This window comes from Gossypium hirsutum, chromosome D07 (genome assembly GCF_007990345.1).
Source record: "Gossypium hirsutum isolate 1008001.06 chromosome D07, Gossypium_hirsutum_v2.1, whole genome shotgun sequence".
NCBI lineage: Eukaryota > Viridiplantae > Streptophyta > Magnoliopsida > Malvales > Malvaceae > Gossypium > Gossypium hirsutum.
In genome coordinates this window covers 58,414,542-58,435,840 of record NC_053443.1, presented here as the reverse complement: position 1 = coordinate 58,435,840, position 21,299 = coordinate 58,414,542, and the positions used below count along the sequence as shown (strand labels likewise).

At 35.5% G+C, this 21,299-nt stretch overlaps 3 protein-coding genes across 3 annotated transcripts; 2 read left to right on the top strand and 1 right to left on the bottom strand.

Moving 5' to 3' along the window:
- Positions 1–486: 486 nt before the first annotated feature.
- LOC107926546 (receptor-like protein kinase FERONIA) lies at positions 487–3,611 on the top strand. Its single transcript, XM_016857430.2, has one exon. It carries the CDS (start codon positions 598–600, stop codon positions 3,268–3,270), a length of 2,673 nt encoding a protein of 890 aa, XP_016712919.2. The 5' UTR covers positions 487–597; the 3' UTR covers positions 3,271–3,611.
- On the bottom strand, positions 3,418–5,450 carry LOC107926547 (uncharacterized). The gene has a single exon (XM_016857431.2). The coding sequence runs from the start codon at positions 5,433–5,435 to the stop codon at positions 3,666–3,668; it is 1,770 nt and encodes a 589-aa protein (XP_016712920.1). The 5' UTR covers positions 5,436–5,450; the 3' UTR covers positions 3,418–3,665.
- Positions 5,451–14,455: 9,005 nt separating this feature from the next.
- Positions 14,456–15,086, top strand: LOC107926432 (receptor-like protein 9DC3). The gene is made up of 2 exons (XM_016857280.1): positions 14,456–14,512; positions 14,652–15,086. Exons 1-2 carry the CDS (start codon positions 14,456–14,458, stop codon positions 15,084–15,086), a joined length of 492 nt encoding a protein of 163 aa, XP_016712769.1.
- Positions 15,087–21,299: the final 6,213 nt, after the last annotated feature.

Sequence of the window (21,299 nt, the reverse complement as noted above, 5' to 3'; positions counted from 1 at the left end):
ATAATTTATTTGATATTAGTTTTTTTCAATTTATAACGATTAATATTGTAGCTTAATAATTGAGTATTATTATAAATAAATCATTGCAATATATGTAAAAATAATTTAAAATATAAAAATTTATTAATATATATTAATATATGTAAAAATAACTTTTCCGAAAAATATTTTCAAAAAATCTACCAAGCAGCAGAAAATATTTTACATAGATTCAATCAAACACCAGAAAATATTTTCCAGTAAATCATTTTACAGAAAAGTAAAACATTTTCCAAAAATCATTTTACGAAAAATATTTTACTGGCAATCAAACATACCCTAAGTGGAATATCCTATCATAAACAATCCCACTTTGTTTTCAAGAGTTGGTGGGAATTATGTTGCAGCTATTTAAAGTCTGACGTTAAGCAGTTTTGTACAAATTTACGGTGATATATAGCCATGGAAATTAAGTGGAATATACATCATAAACAATCCCACTTTCATCATGCTCTCTTTTCACGAGTTGGTGGGAATTATGTTGAGTATAAGCCCACTGGTTTTTAACACATTCACAGACTCGCTCTCTTCATTTTGTAGTCTCTCTCTTTCTCTACTATGAAGAAGTGTTCAACCATCCAAAACCTACTTTATCTTTTCCTCATACTCGATATTTCAATCACCGTCAACGTTGCCGGTGACTCACCTCCTCCTTTCACCCCTACAGAAAGCATCACAATTGACTGTGGTTCTCCTAATGACAACATTGGTCTAGATGGCCGGGTTTGGACTGGAGATAGTATGCCAAAGTTGTCCCTTGTAGAATCAAAAAACAATAAATCAGTGTCTTCGAAAGCATTCCAGCAGCCCCCTTCTAGTCTTGGTCAAGTCCCCTTCGCCACAGCTCGGGCTTCCAACTCTGAATTCACCTACGTAATTCCCCTTACATCCGGCCAAAAGTTTATTCGCTTGTATTTCTTTCCAACTTCATATCCAAGCTTTGACGCTTCCAAAGCTCTCTTTTCCGTTAAAGCTGGTGATATTACCCTTCTCAAGAATTTCAGTGCTACTCTTCATGCTCAAGGTGAAGAAACGCTTATCAAAGAGTTCTGTGTTAACCTTGAGGGAGGTCAGGGGTTAAACCTAACGTTTATTCCAAGTCCAGACATTTCAGATTCATATGCTTTCGTAAACGGGATTGAAATTGTTTCCATGCCGAATAATCTTTATTATCGACCAGCTAATGATGAAGGGGTCAAGTTTATAGGCCAGAGCCAGGGAAGCTTATACACCGTGGGAAACAACACTGCCCTTGAGTTGATGAATCGAATCAACGTAGGTGGGAAGCAAATCTCTCCCGTAGATGACACTGGCATGTACCGATTTTGGTCAGCCGATGATGATTATCTGACAGAAGCTGCAACAGCTGTTCTTCCTGTTAATCTCAGCATCAATCTTAACTACAGTGATGATAAGCCATCGTTTTCTGCACCGGATGTTGTCTATACAACAGCTAGGACAATGGGGACGAATGCTACTTTAAATGAACATTACAACTTGACTTGGGAGTTCCCTGTTGATTCAGGGTTTAATTATTTTGTTAGGTTACATTTTTGTGAGTTCCAGATTGAGATAACACAACGAGGTGACAGAGTTTTTGAGATCTTCTTAGCCAATATAACAGCAGAAACTGACATGGACGTTATAAGCCGGAGTGGTGGAAGAGGAGTCCCAACATATAAAGATTATGTAGTTGGGATGGGACTGAAAGGAAATGAAAAGAAACAAAATCTCTCCATTGCTTTGCACCCTGCCCCGAGGTGGAAAACCCGTTTTTCAGATGCAATCCTCAACGGGGTTGAAATCTTCAAATTGAGCAACAACGGCAATCTAGGTGGGCTTAACCCTGACCCTGAGCCAACAACTCCTCCTATAACTGTTCCACAATCGAGTCAACATGGGAAGCATGAGAAGAAGAAAACAACAATTATTGGTGGTGGTGTTGGAATATCTGGATTTGTTCTACTATCCCTCTTATGTTTCTTCATTATCAAGCGCAGGATGAGAGTCAAAGATGTAACCTCTAGTTATGGAGGCTCGGCATCCGAGGGCCAATTTTCCAACAGCAACAAGTCCATCAAGTCTAACAATAGCTCATACCTACCATCTGATATTTGTCGCCTGTTTCCAATAGCTGAAATCAAAGCGGCCACCAACAATTTCGATTCTATTTTCATAATTGGCGTTGGAGGGTTCGGCCGTGTATACAAAGGATTCATCAATGGTGGTGCAACCCCGGTGGCAATCAAAAGGTTAGATCCCGAGTCCCGACAAGGGGCCCTTGAGTTCAGGACAGAGATTGAGATGCTTTCCCAACTCCGTTACCTCCACTTAGTCCCTTTAATTGGGTATTGCAATGATGATAATGAGATGATCCTTGTGTATGATTTCATGGCTCATGGGACCCTCCGTGATCATCTTTACAACACTGAAAACCCTCATCTTGCATGGAAACAACGACTAGAGATTTGCATCGGTGCAGCTCGTGGATTGCAATACCTCCATAGTGGGGCAAATCATATAATAATTCACCGTGATGTTAAGACCACCAACATTTTGTTGGATGAAAAATGGGTGGCTAAGGTTTCGGATTTTGGATTGTCCAAAGTTGGTCCAACCAACATGTCTAAAGCCTATGTTAGCACACTGGTGAAAGGCAGTTTTGGGTATTTGGATCCAGAGTATTACCGTCGACAACAGTTGACTGAAAAATCCGATGTATATTCGTTTGGGGTTGTGTTATGTGAAGTTTTATGTGCTAAACCACCAATCAATCGGTTAGCAGAAAAAAGACAAGTGAATTTAGCAATGTGGGCTCAAGAATGCTATCGAAATGGAACCCTTTATCAAATCATCGATCCATTTTTGAAAGGTAAGATTGCACCAGAGTGTTTGAAGAAATATGCTGAGGTTGCAATAAGTTGCTTGCATGATGAGGGAATCAAACGGCCATCGATGATCGATGTGGTGTGGGGCCTTGAGTTCGCACTGCAGTTGCAGAAAAGTGCTGAGGAGGAAATAAAATTTGGAGGAGATGGGATTGAAATAGATGCAGGGGATGGAGATGATGCCCCAAGATTTCACGTCTTCGAGTGTACAGATGTAAGTGGTGAAGGGTTTAGTAGGTTTAGCGTCGCACCGACTGATGAACATATTTCAGCTACCAAAGATTCTGAAGTTTTAATTTCTGGGGCGGTCTTCTCTGAGCTTAAGAATCCTCAAGGACGATAGGAATAACTGTTGGAAACATGATGCTTAAAATAGAAGAACTAATTAATAGAAGTGCATAGAATATCTCCATCCCTTTATAACTTTGAAAGTTCAAATTGTCATTCTTCCAAATATCTTCTATATCATAAGAAACGCAAGACAAATCAGTGCCAAAAAGAATGTCCATTTCACTAGAAGCATCAACATGAAATTCTACATTGTAAAATTAACACAAGATAGAATAAACCTGTGAAAACATTAAGCTCATGACTCCCTCCAACTCTGATCAAAATTGTTCTACTTCTACAACATTCATTAACTACACCTCTACAAATAGCTTAACAGTTGTGAAATGCAAGCTTGGAAAAGCAATAGACATATTTATCATGTATGTCTCTGGTCATCTACATTGTATTCTAATCTTTCCTACCAATCTCACCTTCCAATATGGCATGCCTTGTCAATACAATCTCTTTCACAAGATTCCTATATGTAAATGGTCGAACAGCCGCTCGCAAAAACAGTTCCGGTGGGATCTTACTCTTCTTAATCCTCTTATTCCATCGACCGATCCCTGCCCGTTTCCACTCTTCTGGTTTCACTTTTGCTCTTTTACCTCTTAGTTCGGTTTCATCTCCATCTTCCATAATCCTTTCCTTTCTGTCAGCTAGCATTGCTAATTGTTTGTTGTAGAGCTCTGTAGTTACCTCAACACTTCGTTTCACAAGCTTTTCCATCCTATCGGAGCTACTTAATGCCTTTTGAAACTCTTCCTCCCAATACTTTTCATCCTCTTCTTCGTCCGATTCTTCTTCTTTGGTCCCTAATTCTTCATCTCCCTTATCTTCAATGTCCAAAACTACATCATCTTGATCCTCTGCTTCCTCTCCATCATCATCGTCGTCATCATCATCATCATCACGACCACCATAATCATCCTCAATCCAATCTGTGAACTGCATCTCACCCGACTCTCGATGTCTACCAACATCCTCATCATCATCTGGGGCATCACAACCGAGTTCCATCTCCTCCAACTTAGCCTTCCATTCCTTTGTATAAGGATGCAAAAGAGGCAAAGGATGATTCCCTAATAAAAACCCCAAACACCTAGACTTCCCTTCTTCACTCAATTTTTCAAACCCTTTCACCACATCATCCACAAATGCCTTTTGATTCACCTTCACAATCTTACACAATCCTTCAAAATAACTACACATTTCCACACTCCCATTCTCTTTTTTAACCTCAAACAAAAAATCCCTTTCTGTTTTCGGATCGAGAAACGGTATCAATGCATTAAAGAACTCATCTTGACCCTCGAATCTACATTGATACACAGGCTTCTTAACATAAATGATATCTGGTCTCATCCAAGCTGCACATTGTGTAATCAACGATCTAGCTTTGTTTCCTAATCTTCCCATCAAACTCCATTTATCTAACCTCTCAGTTTTCTTAGCTTCAAGGACTACTTCACTAACCAAAGTCCATTGTTCCCAAGGCAATTCACTGATCCTCCATTTTGGGTGCCTAACAAATACCCAGAAATACCTAAAACCAACATTTCTATCCATCATTTCCAGTCTTTTACCAAACTCTGAAGCCATCTCGAACTGTTCTATCTTCTCCCATTCTTCATGGTTCTTCACTTCCCCTATCATTGTGACCCTTTCATCCGAGAACCGCCCTCGAATTGGTTCCCCAACAACAACCCCACGCCATGAATAGGGACCAAATTCACCATACTTGTACCAATCAAAAGGGTGTTTCAGATTCGGGTCGTCTTTTTCCATGAACCGGACCATCCGGTCATAACCGAGCCCGATTGCTTCCAACTCTTCTTCGGTGAAGTTATCGGCATGGATGCTTTTACCCGGGTTTTTCAACCGATAGAAGAGTGATTCGGCTCGCTTCTTCTGTTTCCGACGCGCGTTTTGCCTCGCCACGCGCCTTATCTCTGAATTTCCTTCGAGTCGACCCGAAGATTGGTCCCCCGGTTTCTTCTTGCTCCGGCCGGCAAATGCACGGATGTCTCGATGGTGAACGGAAAGAATGGGAGTATATTGGCACGAAAATGGGCGGTTCTGGTGGGAAAATGAAGCGAAGAGGCAAGGTTTAGGGGAAGGGAAGAGAAGGAAGGAAGGGTTTATGGTTTTAGAGAAGGAGAGATTCTGAGGCTGCATTTTGTGCTGCGAAAATCAAAGAAAAATTTCGGATTTCTTTTCACCTAATAAAACCCCAAAAACGCTGCGTTTTAGGGAGAGAAATTCAGTTCTATTAGATGGTTTAAGGCCCATTTAGCTTTTTCTTTTTATCGGCCCGATAACAAAGGAAAGCCCAATTTTCTTTTTATGAAAAAATATATAAATTGATACTTAAACTATATTCATTTTCTCATCTTCGTATTTAAACTTTTCTTTTGGTCACAAGTGATACTTAAATTATTTTTTTCTCCCAAGTTGGTACCTCCATTAATTAAACCGTCAGTCTATTTTAAAAGAGGCTTAACTCACAAATTAGTACCTAAACTATGTTTTTTTCATTTTGGTACCTAAAACTTTTTTTGATCAGAAGTGGTCTCTGAACTATTGTTTTTCAAGTCAGTATCTTTTCTAGTTCAATCTTTAGTTAAACCATTAAGTATAATTTAAAAAATAACCAATTAAAAATTGTCAAGTGACGAAAAAGACAAAAAGTATTATTTTCTCTTATGTATATTTTCTTTTTTTCTTTTTTCAAAACTATACTGATAGTTGAACTAATCAAGTCACCAATTTCTGATTTGATCAGTTTCTTTGGCTTGATAAAATAAATTATTAAAAATATTCATAAAAAAATATTTTTTAAAAAATAGGTAAAATTGGTCCAATATTAGTTGTTTAGATTGGTTTAATTGATTTGTATCAATTTGCAAGTCAATTGGTTCAACTCATATCTTTAGACCAATACATTGATCGATTCTTGGCCTAGTTCTAAAAATATTGATTTTGATCAATGAAATAACTTTTTCAACCTCATCAGGTGGAACAAGCAAGAGATAAAGTTCGAAAATAGAATTAATTGTCAGTGTCTCGACCTTGGGAGGCAAATTTCGAGCATTGTTAGTATTGTCAGGCATTATAAAGAAAGAAGAAAAATAGGAAAAAATAAAGAAAGATAAATATTGTAAAAGAAAGTAAGAAAAATAAAAGAATTAAAAAATAATTTTTAAAGTTTATATGATGTGGCAGTTTAATATTGGTTAAAATTTTTTTAATGAATATAATATTTTGGTGTAAATATTGTAACATAAGATTAATTTGGGTATCATTAGTGACAACAAAATTTAGGTACCAACTTAAAAAGAATGGTGTAATTTAAATACCAATTTAAGGATTAAGCTTTTTTTTAATATATATATATATGAATGATTAGAAATGTAAGTGAAGTGTGCGCACTGGCACACACAAGTACAGAAAGAGAGGACAAAAGACCTGTTAATAGAATTTGGATTTAATCTATATTTTTCGTGTCTTACCTATTTACTTTCTATCTTAACTCTCGGATAATTATAGCTTCATTCAAGTACAAAGCACTCAAATAATCCTCTCTTAAATGAACCAAATAGTACGATCACTCTCTCAAAAACCCTACAAGTCAACTGAGTATTTATAGGCTTACAAGGCTTCGGTATTAAGCAAGAGGGATAAATATCATATTTACTTGTTTATTTTCACCATGTGAATTGTCCAACAAGATAGTCTTTTACTAAAATGATCTTTGATTATCTTTGATTGAATTGTTGAATCTTATAAGCTATGCCAGTTCTTATATGATTATCATATTTCATGGGAGAAAGTTTGACTAGGATTGTGTCGGTATGTGTTGCAGGATACATATTATAAATCAATAGAGGAAAAAGATTTACCAACACTTCAGCACCAGAAAATATACTGCAAGGCACATTGCAGAAGTGATCAACGACTTTAATTATTTTGACTTACCAAAGTAAAATCGAACAAATGTTTAAATCCCAACAAATGGTAACTGTTTCATCTATTTCAACATTAGGCCAGCTAGAAATATTGAACAAATCAAATATTCCTTTTGGGCTTGTTCAACTCTTCATTGCTAATGCTATCCCTTTCTTTGTCTCTTCCTCCAACACATTTATGTCGTCCCCAACAAAGTTCTGCATTGCAACCTTTCCATTTCCATTAGTATTTGTTCACACCGAGTTCACATTGCTTCTTTTCATAAGACGGCTTCTTGGGATGAAGGTACTGACTGTTGCAAATGGGAGGGTGTGGTGTGTGATAACAAGAAAGGCAATGTGATCGGCCTTGATCTCTGTTGTAGGGGACTAATTGGTTCTCTCCAATCAAACAGTTCCCTCTTGGCTCAACCTTGCCGGCAATGATTTCGGCAACTCTGAAATTCCATCTGAGTTTGGTAATTTGAGGAGTCTGACTTATCTCAATCTCTCTCTCTCACACTGGACTTACTGGTCTTGTCCCACCTGAATTCTCTCTTTTGTCAGAACTAGTTTCGCTTGATCTCGGTTTGAATTATCTTTTGTGTAGGAACCATGATTTTAACATGCTTGTCCATAACCTTACAAAATTAGAAAACATGGTCCTTGACGGTATGGATTTGTGTCTGGTTGTACCTTATTCTTTCCTTAACTTGACTGTCTCATTGAAGCATTCTTTCTAACTGACATTTGCAAGGAAATTTCCAACCCAAGTTTTCCATCTTCCATATCTTCAAAACATCATTTTAAAAAGTAATCCAAATCTCATTGGTTATCTACCAGAAACAAATTGGAGCAGTCACTTTAGTTTGTTGGATATTTCATGGACAAGGTTTTCAAAAGGGTTATCCGGCTCAATTGGTAATCTTAAACACTTGAAAACACTTAAACTTTATCGTTGTGAATTTATGGGGTCAATCGCTTCAGTACTTAGAAACCTCACAAAAATCACCTTCTTATATATCTCAGGCAACATGTTTCAAGGGAAAATTCTAGATGTTTTCCATGGATTTTTTCTTTTAACAATTTCAGCGGTGTCTTCCATCATCAACATTTAACCTCACCAGCCTTACTTTCATGGAATTCTCTGGGAATTTCCCTCAGGGTACCATTTCCAACAACATAAGTGGACTTTCGTATCTTGACTTATATGCAAACTTGCTTAATGGTAGAGTACCAGGTTGGTTGTTTAGTTTACCGTCTTTGGAGTATCTAGACCTCAGCTCTAACAAATTTAGTGGTCCCATTGACACAATTCCAAGTTCTTTCTTTGACTTCATGAACCTTACTTTTCTTGACCTTTCATCTAATAACTTGAGTGAAAATATCAAGTCATGCATGCTTGTGAAGCTTAGGAATCTACGGTCACTTGATCTTTCATTTAACAACTTACCATCATTAACTAGGTGTAGTAATGATGTCAATTCTACCCTACCCATGATAATTGAGTTCCATTTCTCTTCTTGCAACATGCACCGTTTCCCAAGCTTCTTGAATGCATCCAAGCACTTGCAAGTTTTAGATCTTTCTAATAACCAAATTCAAGCCGAAGGATGGGAGGACTTGGTCACTTTGAACCTTTCTATGAACTTCTTGACTATCGTTGAGCAAATTCCAGGGAAGCATCTGTTTATTCCGGACTTTCGCTCCAATTCACTTCAAGGACCACTTACAACTCCACCACAGGAACTTGAGTTATTTCTTAATCTCAAACAATGAGTTGGTTGGAGAAATCTCTTCCAAGAGTTGCAATCTGAGTTTTCTTCTTTCTGTACTTGACTTGTCTAAGAACAAGTTGGGTGGAACTATTCCAGATTGTTTTGGGACTTTTAGCGACCAGCTCTCATTGATTGTTTTGAGAACAGTTAGTCTCAGTGGTAACCAACTTGAAGGATCAATTCCACAGTCATTAACGAACTGCTACAGGTTGGAAGTTTTAGATTTGGGCAACAACAACATAAATGATACATTTCCACGCTTCCAAATTTGCAAGTTCTAATAGATTCCATGGTAACATACAAAATTTCAATGAAACATTTTCCTTCAGCAGCCTTCGAATGATTGATCGTTCACTAGTCACATCCCACATAAGCTATTTGAAAATTTAAAATAAATGAAAGAAATTCAGATAGACGAAAAGTGGTTCAAAGTACATGGTAGGTGTTGGTGTTGAAGGTAGTAGCAAGCTGCCGAAGCTTTGCTTGGACAGCAAGCCTCGAGGCTTGGAGAAGAAACAATCGAGCAAGAAAAACAGAAAAGAAAAATGCAAGTAGGAAATCAGAAAAGAAAATAGATAATTTGAATGAAAAAAAATGAGCTAATTTTCATTAACATTCAAAGAGGCTTAATATAATTACATATATGAGATAACACATCACAAAAATAGACAAGTTACCACCTAATCTTGTACCTAACACCACTAAATTACATTGAAACTTGATAATATGACTTGCTCAAGTTGTATTGCTGAATTATCAGTCAATCAACATCAAAGATACATCAAAATGTTTACCTACTTAGTTCAATTTGAACTAAATCACAAAAGGCTTAAAGAGTAACAAAATGTAACAAGCAAATCAGCAACTTCATTCTCCAACTGCTGCACACCACAGCTCGATTACTTGCTGCCATTTCTTCCAGCATGACTACATTTGCATGTTGTGCATGGCCACCTTTGCATGGGAACTAAACTCAACACTCCTCATTAGTTTCCATGCTAGTGACACCTAATTCCCTTCCGAATTTAACAAATTTGGACACATTGAGTGCCTTTGTAAAGATATCAGTAATTTACACTTCTGAATTGCAATGAACCAGCTCGATTTCATGAGCTTGCTCCATCTCCCTTATGACATGTAGCTTGATGTTGAAGTGTTTTGTTCTACCATGGAAGACAGGATTCTTTGTAATTGCAACAGCAGATTTGTTGTCACAGTAGATCTCTGTTGCTTCTTCTTGGATTTGGTTTAGGTCAGCTAAGATTTTTCTAAGCCATATGGCTTGATTCACAGCAGATGCAGCAGCAACATATTCAGCTTCTGCTGTTGACTGTGCCACCAGACTTTACTTTTTAGAACTCCAGCAAAACATGCCTGGGCCAAGGCTAAATGCATATCCAGATGTGCTCCTCATGTCATCATATGATCCTGACCAATCACTATCGACATGGCCTATTAACTTCATGTTTTCAGCTCGTTTGAACATTACACCATGGTTAATGGTGCCTTTGATGTACCTCAGCACACGTTTAGCTGCATGAAAATGTTGATTGTTGCAGCAATTCATGTATCTGGATAGCACATTAACTGCAAACATAATGTCAGGTCTTGTTGCAGTCAAATACAGTAGACTACCAATGAGACTCTTATACATTGTCTCACAAATTGGTTCATCAGTTTCTTGTCTTGATAGCTTCATTCCAATAGCCATTAGTGTGCTTGTAGGCCTGCAATTCTTCATAGAGAACTTGTTCAAGACTTTCATAGCAAAGGAACTCTGGCTGAGAAGGATTCCATTAGCTGTTTGCTTCACTTCCATTCCTAGGAAGTTGTTCATTATGCCTAAATCAGACATTTCAAACATATTCATCATTTTCTTCTTGAAATCATGCAGCATGTTCTTATCTCCTCCAGTTACCAACAAATCATCAACATAAAGTGACAAGATAAGCTGAGTCTCAGCTTGATTTTTCTTCACATACAATGTTGGTTCACTGGCAATCCTTTCGAATTCCAAACTGAGCAAGTAGGAATCAATTCGAGCATACCAGGCTCGAGGGGCCTGTTTCAGGCCATACAAGGCCTTTCTCAACCTGTAAACCATGTGTTCTTTGCCAGTGACTTCAAACCCTTGAGACTGCTCAATGTAGATCTCTTCTTCTAAGAAACCATTGAGAAATACAGACTTCACATCAAGCTGATGAATAGTCCACTGATGTTGAGCAGCCAAGGCAACTATCATTCTTACTGTATCAAACCTAGCTACTGGTGCAAAAGTTTCCAAGTAGTCCAGACCATACATTTGGCTAAAACCTTTGACAATAAGCCTGGCCTTTAGTTTGTTCAAACTGCCATCTGCATTTTGTTTTGCTCGATAGACCCATTTCACTCCAATGGTTTTCTTTCCAGCTGGCTTGTCAACCAGCTCCCATGTCTGATTCTTTTGAATCATGCTGATTTCATCAAGCATAGCTTGTTTCCATCTTTCATCTGCCTCAGCCTCCTCAAAACAAGTAGGTTCTACTATAGCAAGCTGTGCCCTTTCATAAATTTCATCCAGGGTCCTTGTTCCTCTCACAGACACATCATCAACATCCATTTCAGGACCAAGCTGCTCGAATTCAGCTTGATTAAGCACCAGGACTTCTGAAACTGCCTCTGGTTCATTCTTCTCCCAGTTTCAGCAAGCCTTTTCATCAAAGACAACATCTCTGCTTACCTAAACTTTGCTTGTAAAAGGATCTAGAACCCTGTAGCCCTTTTTCTTTGAGCAATAACCCACTACGATACCTGGTTGAGCCGTTTTTGAAAGTTTGTCCCTGTTTACTGCTGGTATTTGTGCATAGCACAGGCAACCAAACACCTTCAGGTGTGCCAATGAAGGTTTGAAGCCAAACCATGCCTCAAAAGGTGTCTTGTGTGCAAGAGCCTTAGTGGGAAGCCTATTCTACAGATAAATGGCAGTGTTTACTGCCTCAGCCCACATGGTCTTGGGCAGTTTCTTCTCAAATAGGAGACATCTGGCCATATCCATCAGACTTCTGTTCTTCCTTTCAGATACCTCATTCTGCTGGGGTGTGTACACATTTGTAAGTTGGTGTTTGATACCAGCATCATTACAAATGGCTTAGAATTGAGCTAAAGTGTACTCAGTGCCATTGTCTGACCTTATTGATTTCAGCTTGCAGCTTGTTTGTGTCTCTACAGCAGTTTTAAACTTCACAAACACTTGAGCTACCTCAGACTTGTATTTCAAGAAGAAAATCCAGCAAAACCTTGTAAAATCATCAATGAAGAGAATGAAATACATGTTTTTGCTGAGTGATTCAGTTCTCATAGATCCACACACATCAGAGTGCACTAGCTGCAATCTTTCAGTGGCTCTCCATGTTGAGTTTGTTGGGAATGGCAGTCTTGCCTGTTTTCCCATCTGGCACACTTCACACACATCATCATGCTCCACTGAACTGGTGAAGTTCTCTGCCAAGCCTTCTTTGGCCATTCGAGCCATTGATCTTAAGTTGGCATGCCCGAGCCTTTGATGCCAAAGCTTGGAATCATCAACAGAGGCTGTGTATGCTGACTTTGAGTCATTTGGCCAATGCACCTCAAAACATTTGTCAGTCATTGTGATTGTCATAAGGCTTGATCCACTTGGATCAGCAATGTGGCACTGTTTGTCATTGAACACAACAGAATAGCCTTTCTCGAGCAATTGAGCTATGCTGAGAAGGTTTCTGTCAATCTCAGGCACCAAAAGCACATTTGGAATAATCTTGTTGCCTGTAGGAGTACATATCAGCACCTCTCCTCTTCCTTTAGCCCTTATGAACTGACCATTTCCAACCTTGACCTTGGTTTTGCAACTTCTATCCAAGGTTTTAAACAAGGAGGCATCTGGTGACATGTGGTTAGTGCAACCACTGTCCAATAACCAGCCTTTTAAGCATTTCTTCTCAGCAGCTAAGCAAGAAACAGCAAAGACCTACTCTTCTTGGTCACTACTGTCATCAGCTACTAGAGCTTCAACCTTTGGTTGTTGAAATTGACTCTACCTTGGCTTGGTTTTGTTTTTGCAAACCCTCTCAACATGGCCTTTCTTCTTGCAGTGTTGACATACTGTATCTGGCCTGAACCAGCATCTGTCTTCTGGATGACCTGGCCTCTTGCAATGTCTGCAGGGCTGGTCATTGCTCCTTGTAGCATCAGGCTTAGGCCTGCTTTTCTAAGGCTTTTTGCCTCTTGGAGCATTGGTGCTCGAGGCTTCTCTGGCCTTGGCATTGAATGCACCTTCCTGGTGATCTTCAGCTCTGCTAGCTCTTCTTTGTTCCTGAGCATAAAAGGTGTTAATTAGCTCGGTCAAGGAGATGCTAACTAGGTCTCTTGAGTCCTCTAGAGAGGATATCTTGGCCTCATATCTCTCAGGCAAAGTGGAGAGGACTTTCTCCACTATTCTTGCCTCATCAAAGTGCTCACCAAGGAGCCTTATATTGTTAACCACTGCCATGATTCTATCTGCATACTGCTTCACTGTTTCTTCTTCCTTCATCTTCAGATTCTCGAAATCCCTTCTCAAATTCAACAGCTGTTGTTGCCTTGTCCTCTCAGTGCCTTGAAAATCCTCCTTAAGCTTGTCCAAGGCCTGTTTTGGAGTCTCACAGGCCATAATCCTTGTGAAAATCACATCTGACACTGAGTTCTGGATGCAAGACATGGCCTTATGCCTCTTGGTTCTCTCATCAGCATGCTGCCTAATTTGAGCCACTGTTGGATTGGCTCTAAGTGGCTCTGGTTCAACATCTAAGTTGACTACCTCCCACAGATCAAAAGTCTGCAGGTAGGTTTTCATTTTGACCACCCATATGTTGTAGCCTTCTCCATTGAAGACTTGAGGTGCAGCTGGTGAAAAGCTTGATGAAGCCATAGATTTGTATAACAGATCCCTTAAGAAGTAAGCTCTAGATACCAATTGTTGGTGTTGAAGGTAGTAGCAAGCTGCCGAAGCTTTGCTTGGACAGCAAGCCTCGAGGCTTGGAGAAGAAACAATCGAGCAAGAAAAACAGAAAAGAAAAATGCAAGTAAGAAAACAGAAAAGAAAATAGATAATTTGAATGAAAAAAAATGAGCTAATTTTCATTAACATTTAAAGAGGCTTAATATAATTACATATATGAGATAACACATCACAAAAATAGACAAGTTACCACCTAATCTTGTACCTAACACCACTAAATTACATTGAAACTTGATAATATGACTTGCTCAAGTTGTATTGCTGAATTATCAGTCAATCAACATCAAAGATACATCAAAATGTTTACCTACTTAGTTCAATTTGAACTAAATCACAAAAGGCTTAAAGAGTAACAAAATGTAACAAGCAAATCAGCAACTTCATTCTCCAACTGCTGCACACCACAGCTCGATTACTTGCTGCCATTTCTTCCAGCATGACCACATTTGCATGTCGTGCATGGCCACCTTTGCATGGGAACTAAACTCAACAGTAAGAGATTATCATCAAGACTCTGTAATTGTAACAATGAAAGGGTCGGATTTTAAACTTTTTTCACAGTTATTGATTTTTCAAGCAACCATTTCAAGGGGTCGATTCCTAAAAAAGTTGGAGAACTTAACTCACTCATACTGCTCAATTTCTCACACAATAGTTAGCAGGTAATATCCCACCATCACTTGGAAAATTGGCAGCACTTGAATCCTTGGATCTCTCGTCAAACAAGCTTCAAGAAAGAATCCCAGTGCAGTTAACTGACTTGACATTTTCTCATAACAATCTTGAGGGGCATATACCGTTAGCTAATCATTTCGATACTTTCTCAAATGATTCCTTCGATGGCAATTCCGGACTAAGTGGATTTCCATTGTCAAAGAAATGTGGCAACGATCAGGAGCTAGAATCACCTCCATCAACAGTTGCTGATGAATCTGAAACAACACTTACTTGGAAAATTGCAGCAATGGGTTATGGAAGTAGAGTAGTGCTTGGATTGAGTATGGGATACGTAGTTTTCACAACTGAAAGACCTCGTTGGCTAGTGAAGATGATCAAGCGAAACCCACAAAAGAGAAGAAGGATCCATTGAAATGGAAGGAAAAAGAATTAGCAGTGGATGATATAGGGTTTGTTTCTAGCATCTTTTCCATATATTCTACTTATAAGCAAAGTTTCATGCATGATTTTCATTTATTACATGAAAAAGAAATATCCATTCCAAAGCCACAGGCTCTCGATTATAGTAATATAAAAGTTCACTTTTTTGTTGTTGTTGTTGTTGTAAATGCCAGAAAGAATTAATTCTTTAGTCGGGATCAAATTTTCTATCATATAATTAAGGGATAATGTGAGCAACTACAACATCACATCTCATGGTTAAAATAAAAATTTAAATCGAATGATGTATTCAAACGAAAATTCGACCATAAATTTACTCAGTATCATATAAACCAAAAGCTGAATAACCTTGATAGTTCAATCCGTTCAAAACAAGCTATAATAATAAATTATTAGTTTCGAACAAACCCAACCCCATTTTATATTAATCCTTGTAACAGTGACATGAAATTAAGATATTAAATAGTTTAATTAATCGTGTAATATTTATTTTTATTTGTTCAATAATTATTAATTAATATCTCACAAAGATAGATTATGATTACTACATGGATAGTGACGAATCTAGAGGGGGCTGGCATGGGGCCGGCCTCTTCTAAAATGTAAAGTTATTATTTAAGACTTTAAATTTTTTATAAAATTTTAAATTAGTAAAGGTAAAACTGTACTTTGGCCTCCCTTAAAATTATAAAAATTTGATTTAATTTTTTAAAATTTATAAAGATAAAGACTATAAAAAATTAAAATTTCATCCTACCTTCTAAAAGATTGCTCTAACTTCGCCTCTACACATGGATACCAATTATTGTGGACACAAAATAAAAGTTTGAATCGAATGATGCATTTACACAAAAATTCAACATATAAACCAAATGTTGAAGAACCAAAGACATTATATTATTTGAGCAAAAAAATACATTCTATTATTACCAAGTCGAAATAGAAACGAAATCAAATTCCAATCTAGTTCTTTTTGTATTATTTGATAATATTTGACAGATTGCCCAAAACGCCTAAAACAAAGTCAAAATCACCTTCAAACATTTTATATCATATCTAAACACTTTAAGACTAAAACTATATCCATTTAACATTCAAAAACTCCATATAACTCATAAGTATATCCATCTAAAGAAGTTCATTCTAAGGTACAAAATTATATTTAGCATGCATGGCATAGTTTTAGAACCACACGTGTAATAGTTCAATTTTTAGTGGTGTCGGAAAAAGTAATTTTGAAACCCTATTTTCAAAAACCGGGTCTATAAATATTAAATTAAAATATTTACAGAGTTGGTATAAAATTTATTAAAGTTTAGTCTTTAATTTTGTCTATTAATTGTTCAATTAAAGTATAAGGACTAAATTGTAAAATTCCAATCGCTATAGATTTTTAATTGGCCAAAGATTTAGAGACTTATTTGACAATTAAACCATTTTTTAATAAGTGATAGTGGATGACAATGGATTATACACTAAAGTGTGATTAATAAATTAATTACGTTAATAAACTAATATTAATTTAAGTTTAATTATACTATATATATACTTAAATTAAATGGAAAGAAAGAGAATTTTTCATCTTCATCTTCTTCTTACCCGAAACTTCAAAAAAAAGAAAAGAAGAAACACATTCTAAGAGTTTCAACATTCAATCCCTCAATTGGTATGTATTTTAAAGTAATTTTCTTGTAATTTTTATGTTTTTGAAGCTATGAGAGCTTGATTTAGCTAGCCCACGCACCAATTTATAAAACTATTAAAGTTTTTGAAAGTTACCATTGTTGGTTTCTTAAATAAATTGATGTTAAATTATTAGATTTTAAGCTTAGATGTGAAAAAAGATTAAATTCTAATGTTTAATTGTTAGTTTTGAATAAAAGGACTAAATTAAATAAATTGTGAATTTTTTGTAATAATAGATAGTAGAGGGTCTATGATGGATGTAATTGAAATCGGGTTTAGAACCAAAGTTCAAAATTGAAAGATATGGTTATTTCAGTTTCAGGGATTAAATTGAATAAAATACAAAAATTTGGGGTATTAAAAAATAAAATTATATAGGTTCATACATATTATGAAATAACATAAAAATGTGTGGTTTTGATAAATTATTTAAAATAATTGTATAGATCAAGAATTGTATCAAACTAGAGATAATAGGGGAAAAGTCAAAATTATTGACTAGTCCATGCAAATTCAACTTGTTTGCTATTTTGACCAAGTAAAATCATATGGTATAAATGTATTTAAATTTTTATGTATTTTATTTTTTTATTTATGCTTGGTTGTGAATTGATTGTGGTAATTGGTATAAATGTGTGTTTTGGACTAAATTGTAAAGAAATGTTAATTTATGCAATAGGTGCCCATTTGAACTTGGTAAAAGTTAGGATATGATTGGCATGCCAACAGGGTCTTGTATGGATTGATTATAGATGTTATCGAGATTCAATATTTGTTGTGGACTTGAAGATACATGTGACACAAGTTTGGCATGAACTAGTAACCTGATGTGGTTTTAAAGGTTTAGCCCGGATGGGTAACCTGACATGTATATATTCAGCTTGGACAAGAAATTAGATGTGTCATTATAAAGGTTTAACTTGGATTGGTAACCTGACACGAATATATATTTAGGTCGGACGAGCAATTGATGTAACGAAGATACTTGTGTATCAAATTCGTTTATTAGGGTTTATTGGGCAAAACGGTTAAGGTGAAAATGAAAAAGCAAAATTAAATGATATGATCTTGATATCCAAATGAACAATTGGGCTGGTCAATTAGAGTTGGGAGCAGTGTCTATAAGATCTCTAACATAATTAGGCTAGAAATCGCCGCAATGCCTATTCCAGTAAATGATCACCAGGCATGTCCAAGATTCTTGTTGTTGGGGTTTGGAGAGTGACGGTAATTTTTCGATGGGCTCAACTTATGTTATGCTTGCTATTCTAGAAAATCAATCAGATATGAAAGCTAACTTGCCCATAATGTGCTAGATTCTTTATTTGGTTGGTTAACTTGAAACAGTTGAATACGAACCAAGTTTGATTTCAGAAATCGATGACTGATAATGTAGCTTGCTCAGTGTGTGGTGATTCAAGGGCAGCATCCATAGAGCCCCAAAATTAACCTACAGTTATTTCGAATGAGAAGAAATTGTTCGACTCAGAAGCTCTAGACTGAATCCTATGGCTTGGGCAGTAAGCAAGATGCTTCTTGAAACCTAAAACCATGAAAGCAACACGTATAATGATTAAAATGAAAATGGGAGGATGTTGGCAAAAAATGGATAGCTCTGGCGAGGAAATGAAGTGAAAAGGCAAGGTTTAAAGGAATGGAAGAGAATGAATGAAGGGTTTAGGATTTTAGAGAATGAGAGATTCTGAGGTTGCATTTTGTGCTACGAAAATCAAAGAAAAATTTTGGGTTATTTTTTAACTAATAAAGCCCGAAAAATATTGCGTTTTAGGAAGAGAAATTCAATTTGTTTTTGTTTATGGAGATAAGGAATTTCTTTGAGATGGTTTTAAGGCCCTTTTAGCTTTTTCTTCCTCGACTCAATAACAAAAGAAAGTCCAATTTGTCTTTATGGAAATATATATATTTAGGCTTAACCCATAAATTGGTACTTAAGGTATACTCGGTTTCTCATAATGATATCTAAATTTTTCTTTTGGTCGTAAGTCATATCTAAACTATGTTTTTTTTTCTACCAAGTTGGTACATCCGTTAGTCAAACTGTTAAGTCAGTATCTAAAAGAGGCTTAATCGACAAATTGGTACCTAAACTATGTTTTTTTTTCTATTTTGGTACCAATTTTTTTTGTCATAAGTGGTCCCTACACTATTTTTTTTCCAAGCCAGTATCTCTACTAGTTCAATCGTTAGTTAAACTGTTAAATTTATTTTAAGAAAAACTAATTAAAATTTGACGTGTGGCAAAAAAAAGGCAAAAATTATTATTTTATCTTATATATGTATATTTTTTTCCTCCAAAACTAGACCGATGGTTGAACCAGTTAAGCCACCAATTCTTGGTTTGATCAGTTTGTCTGGTTCGATAAAATAAATTATTAAAAAATTCATAAAAATAAAAATATTTAAAAAATAGAGAAAACTGATTCAATTGGTTGTTTAGCTTGGTTCAATTGGTTTGTATCAGTTTGTAGGTTAATTGGTTCAACTCCTATCTTTAGATCAGTACTCTAACCGTTTCCTAGTCTAGTTCTAAAAATATTGATTTTGATTGATGAAATAACTTTTTCGATCTCATCAAGTAGAGAAAACAGGCAATGAAGTTCGAAAATAGAATTAATCGCCAATTTCTCGATCTCGGGATGACAAATTTTGAGCATTATTAGTATTGCCAAACATTATAAAGAAAGAAGAAAATAATAAAGAAAGATAATTAATGTAAAAGACAATAAGAAAAATAAAGAATTAAAAAATAATTTTTAAAGTTTATATGATGTGGTAATTTAAATATTGGTTGGAATTTTTTTAACAAATATAACATTTTGGTCTAAATTAGGTAACATAAGATTAGTTTAGGTACTACTAGTGACAAAAAAAAAAGTTTAGTAACAATTTGGGGAAAAGAATATAGTTTAAGTGCTAACTTGTGGGTTAAGTCCCTTTTAAAATAGATTTAACGGTTTGACTAACGAATGTACCAACTTAGGAAAAAAAAATAGTTTAGGTACCACTTGTGATTGAAAAAAAAAGAAGATTAGGTATCAAGATAAAAAAAATAGTATAATCTAAGGACCAATTTATGGATGAAGTCTTTTTTAATATATATATATATGATTGAAATAAATCATATATATATTTTAAAATATAAGTGAAGTGTGCACCTTTTTATCACACAATTTGGCACACACAAATATAGAAAGAGAGGACAAAAGATTTGTTAATACAATTCAGACTTAACCAATATTTGTAGTGCCTTGTCTAATTAGTTAGAGAAAAATTCTCACTATACAAATAAGATTTCAACTCCATTTATCCTAATTTCAAGATAATTATAGCTTCACTCAGGTACACTTAGCATGAACTTTCTCCGACTCACCTTACCTAAAGGGAGAAAATAAACAATCATTTCGTAAAAGAACCAAATAGAACAATCACTCTCTCAATAATCTTATAAGTAAATTGATAATTTATAAGCTTACAAACAATAAATAAGTGGGATAAATATCATATCTATTTATTTATTTTCATCATGTCAATTGTCTAGTTTTTTATTAAAATAAAATTAAATATTAAATTAAACATAATATAAATATTTTTAAAAAATATTTAAATACAATATGGAGGAGTGTAAGTTATATATATTTTTAAATATTTTAATGAACTTGAAAATTAAGGGTGGGTTTAGATGGGCGGTAGGGTGCAGTGCCGTGCATTTAGCTTACTTTTTATCTCACACTACAGTATCGCTACAGTATCTAATCTCACAGCCATCGATGTTTTTACACTAATTGGAGGTAAACGCACTTCACATTCAAACTCACCCTAAGTTATATAAACAATAATAGGACAAACTACATCATTAGTCACTAAAATATAGGTAATTTTTTTTTGTTTTGATCACTCAACTAAATAAAGGTATAATTTGGTCACTAAAGTTTTCAATATTATATTTTAGTTATCCGATTGTTAAGTGACACTTTTTTAGATGGTGTAATGATCATTTTAGTTCTTAATTTTTATACCTCTTTATCAATTTGACCCTGATTATATATAAAATGATAAAAAATTATATTCTTTTAAAATTTTTAGAAAATTCTAAAAATTAAAATAAAAGTAGATACAAATTTCAAATATTGATAAAGTGAGAGAAAATGAGGAAAATTTGTTTTAAACCCTCTGATTTTTCTCTTTGTGTTATTTATATAGAAATCGTCAATAACTATTCTTTAAAAAAGCACAGAAAAAAGTAAAAACATTAAGCAAAATTATTAGTTCTATGTTTTTTCCCTCTTCGTTTCTTGACATAGCTTTTTCGTTATAGGAAAATAAAAAATCTAATATAATTTTTTTTTTAGAATTTGAGTTTTGAAAAATAATTTAAATAAATGGAAAATTTGAATTGAGTTCAGACAATAAAATTTTATGGTACATGTTGTATTTTTTGGCTAAAAAAAATGACATTATAGTTAATTTCACAAGCCTC

What these genes read in the sequence shown, in the direction of transcription:
- LOC107926546 (XM_016857430.2), top strand. Translation starts at nt 598, where the DNA reads ATGAAGAAGTGTTCAACCATCCAAAACCTACTTTATCTTTTCCTCATA.
- LOC107926547 (XM_016857431.2), bottom strand. Translation starts at nt 5,435, where the DNA reads ATGCAGCCTCAGAATCTCTCCTTCTCTAAAACCATAAACCCTTCCTTC.
- LOC107926432 (XM_016857280.1), top strand. Translation starts at nt 14,456, where the DNA reads ATGGCCACCTTTGCATGGGAACTAAACTCAACAGTAAGAGATTATCAT. An exon ending in GAGATTATCATCAAGACTCT is followed by an intron (nt 14,513 to 14,651) that starts GTAATTGTAACA and finishes CTCACACAATAG; the next exon opens with TTAGCAGGTAATATCCCACC.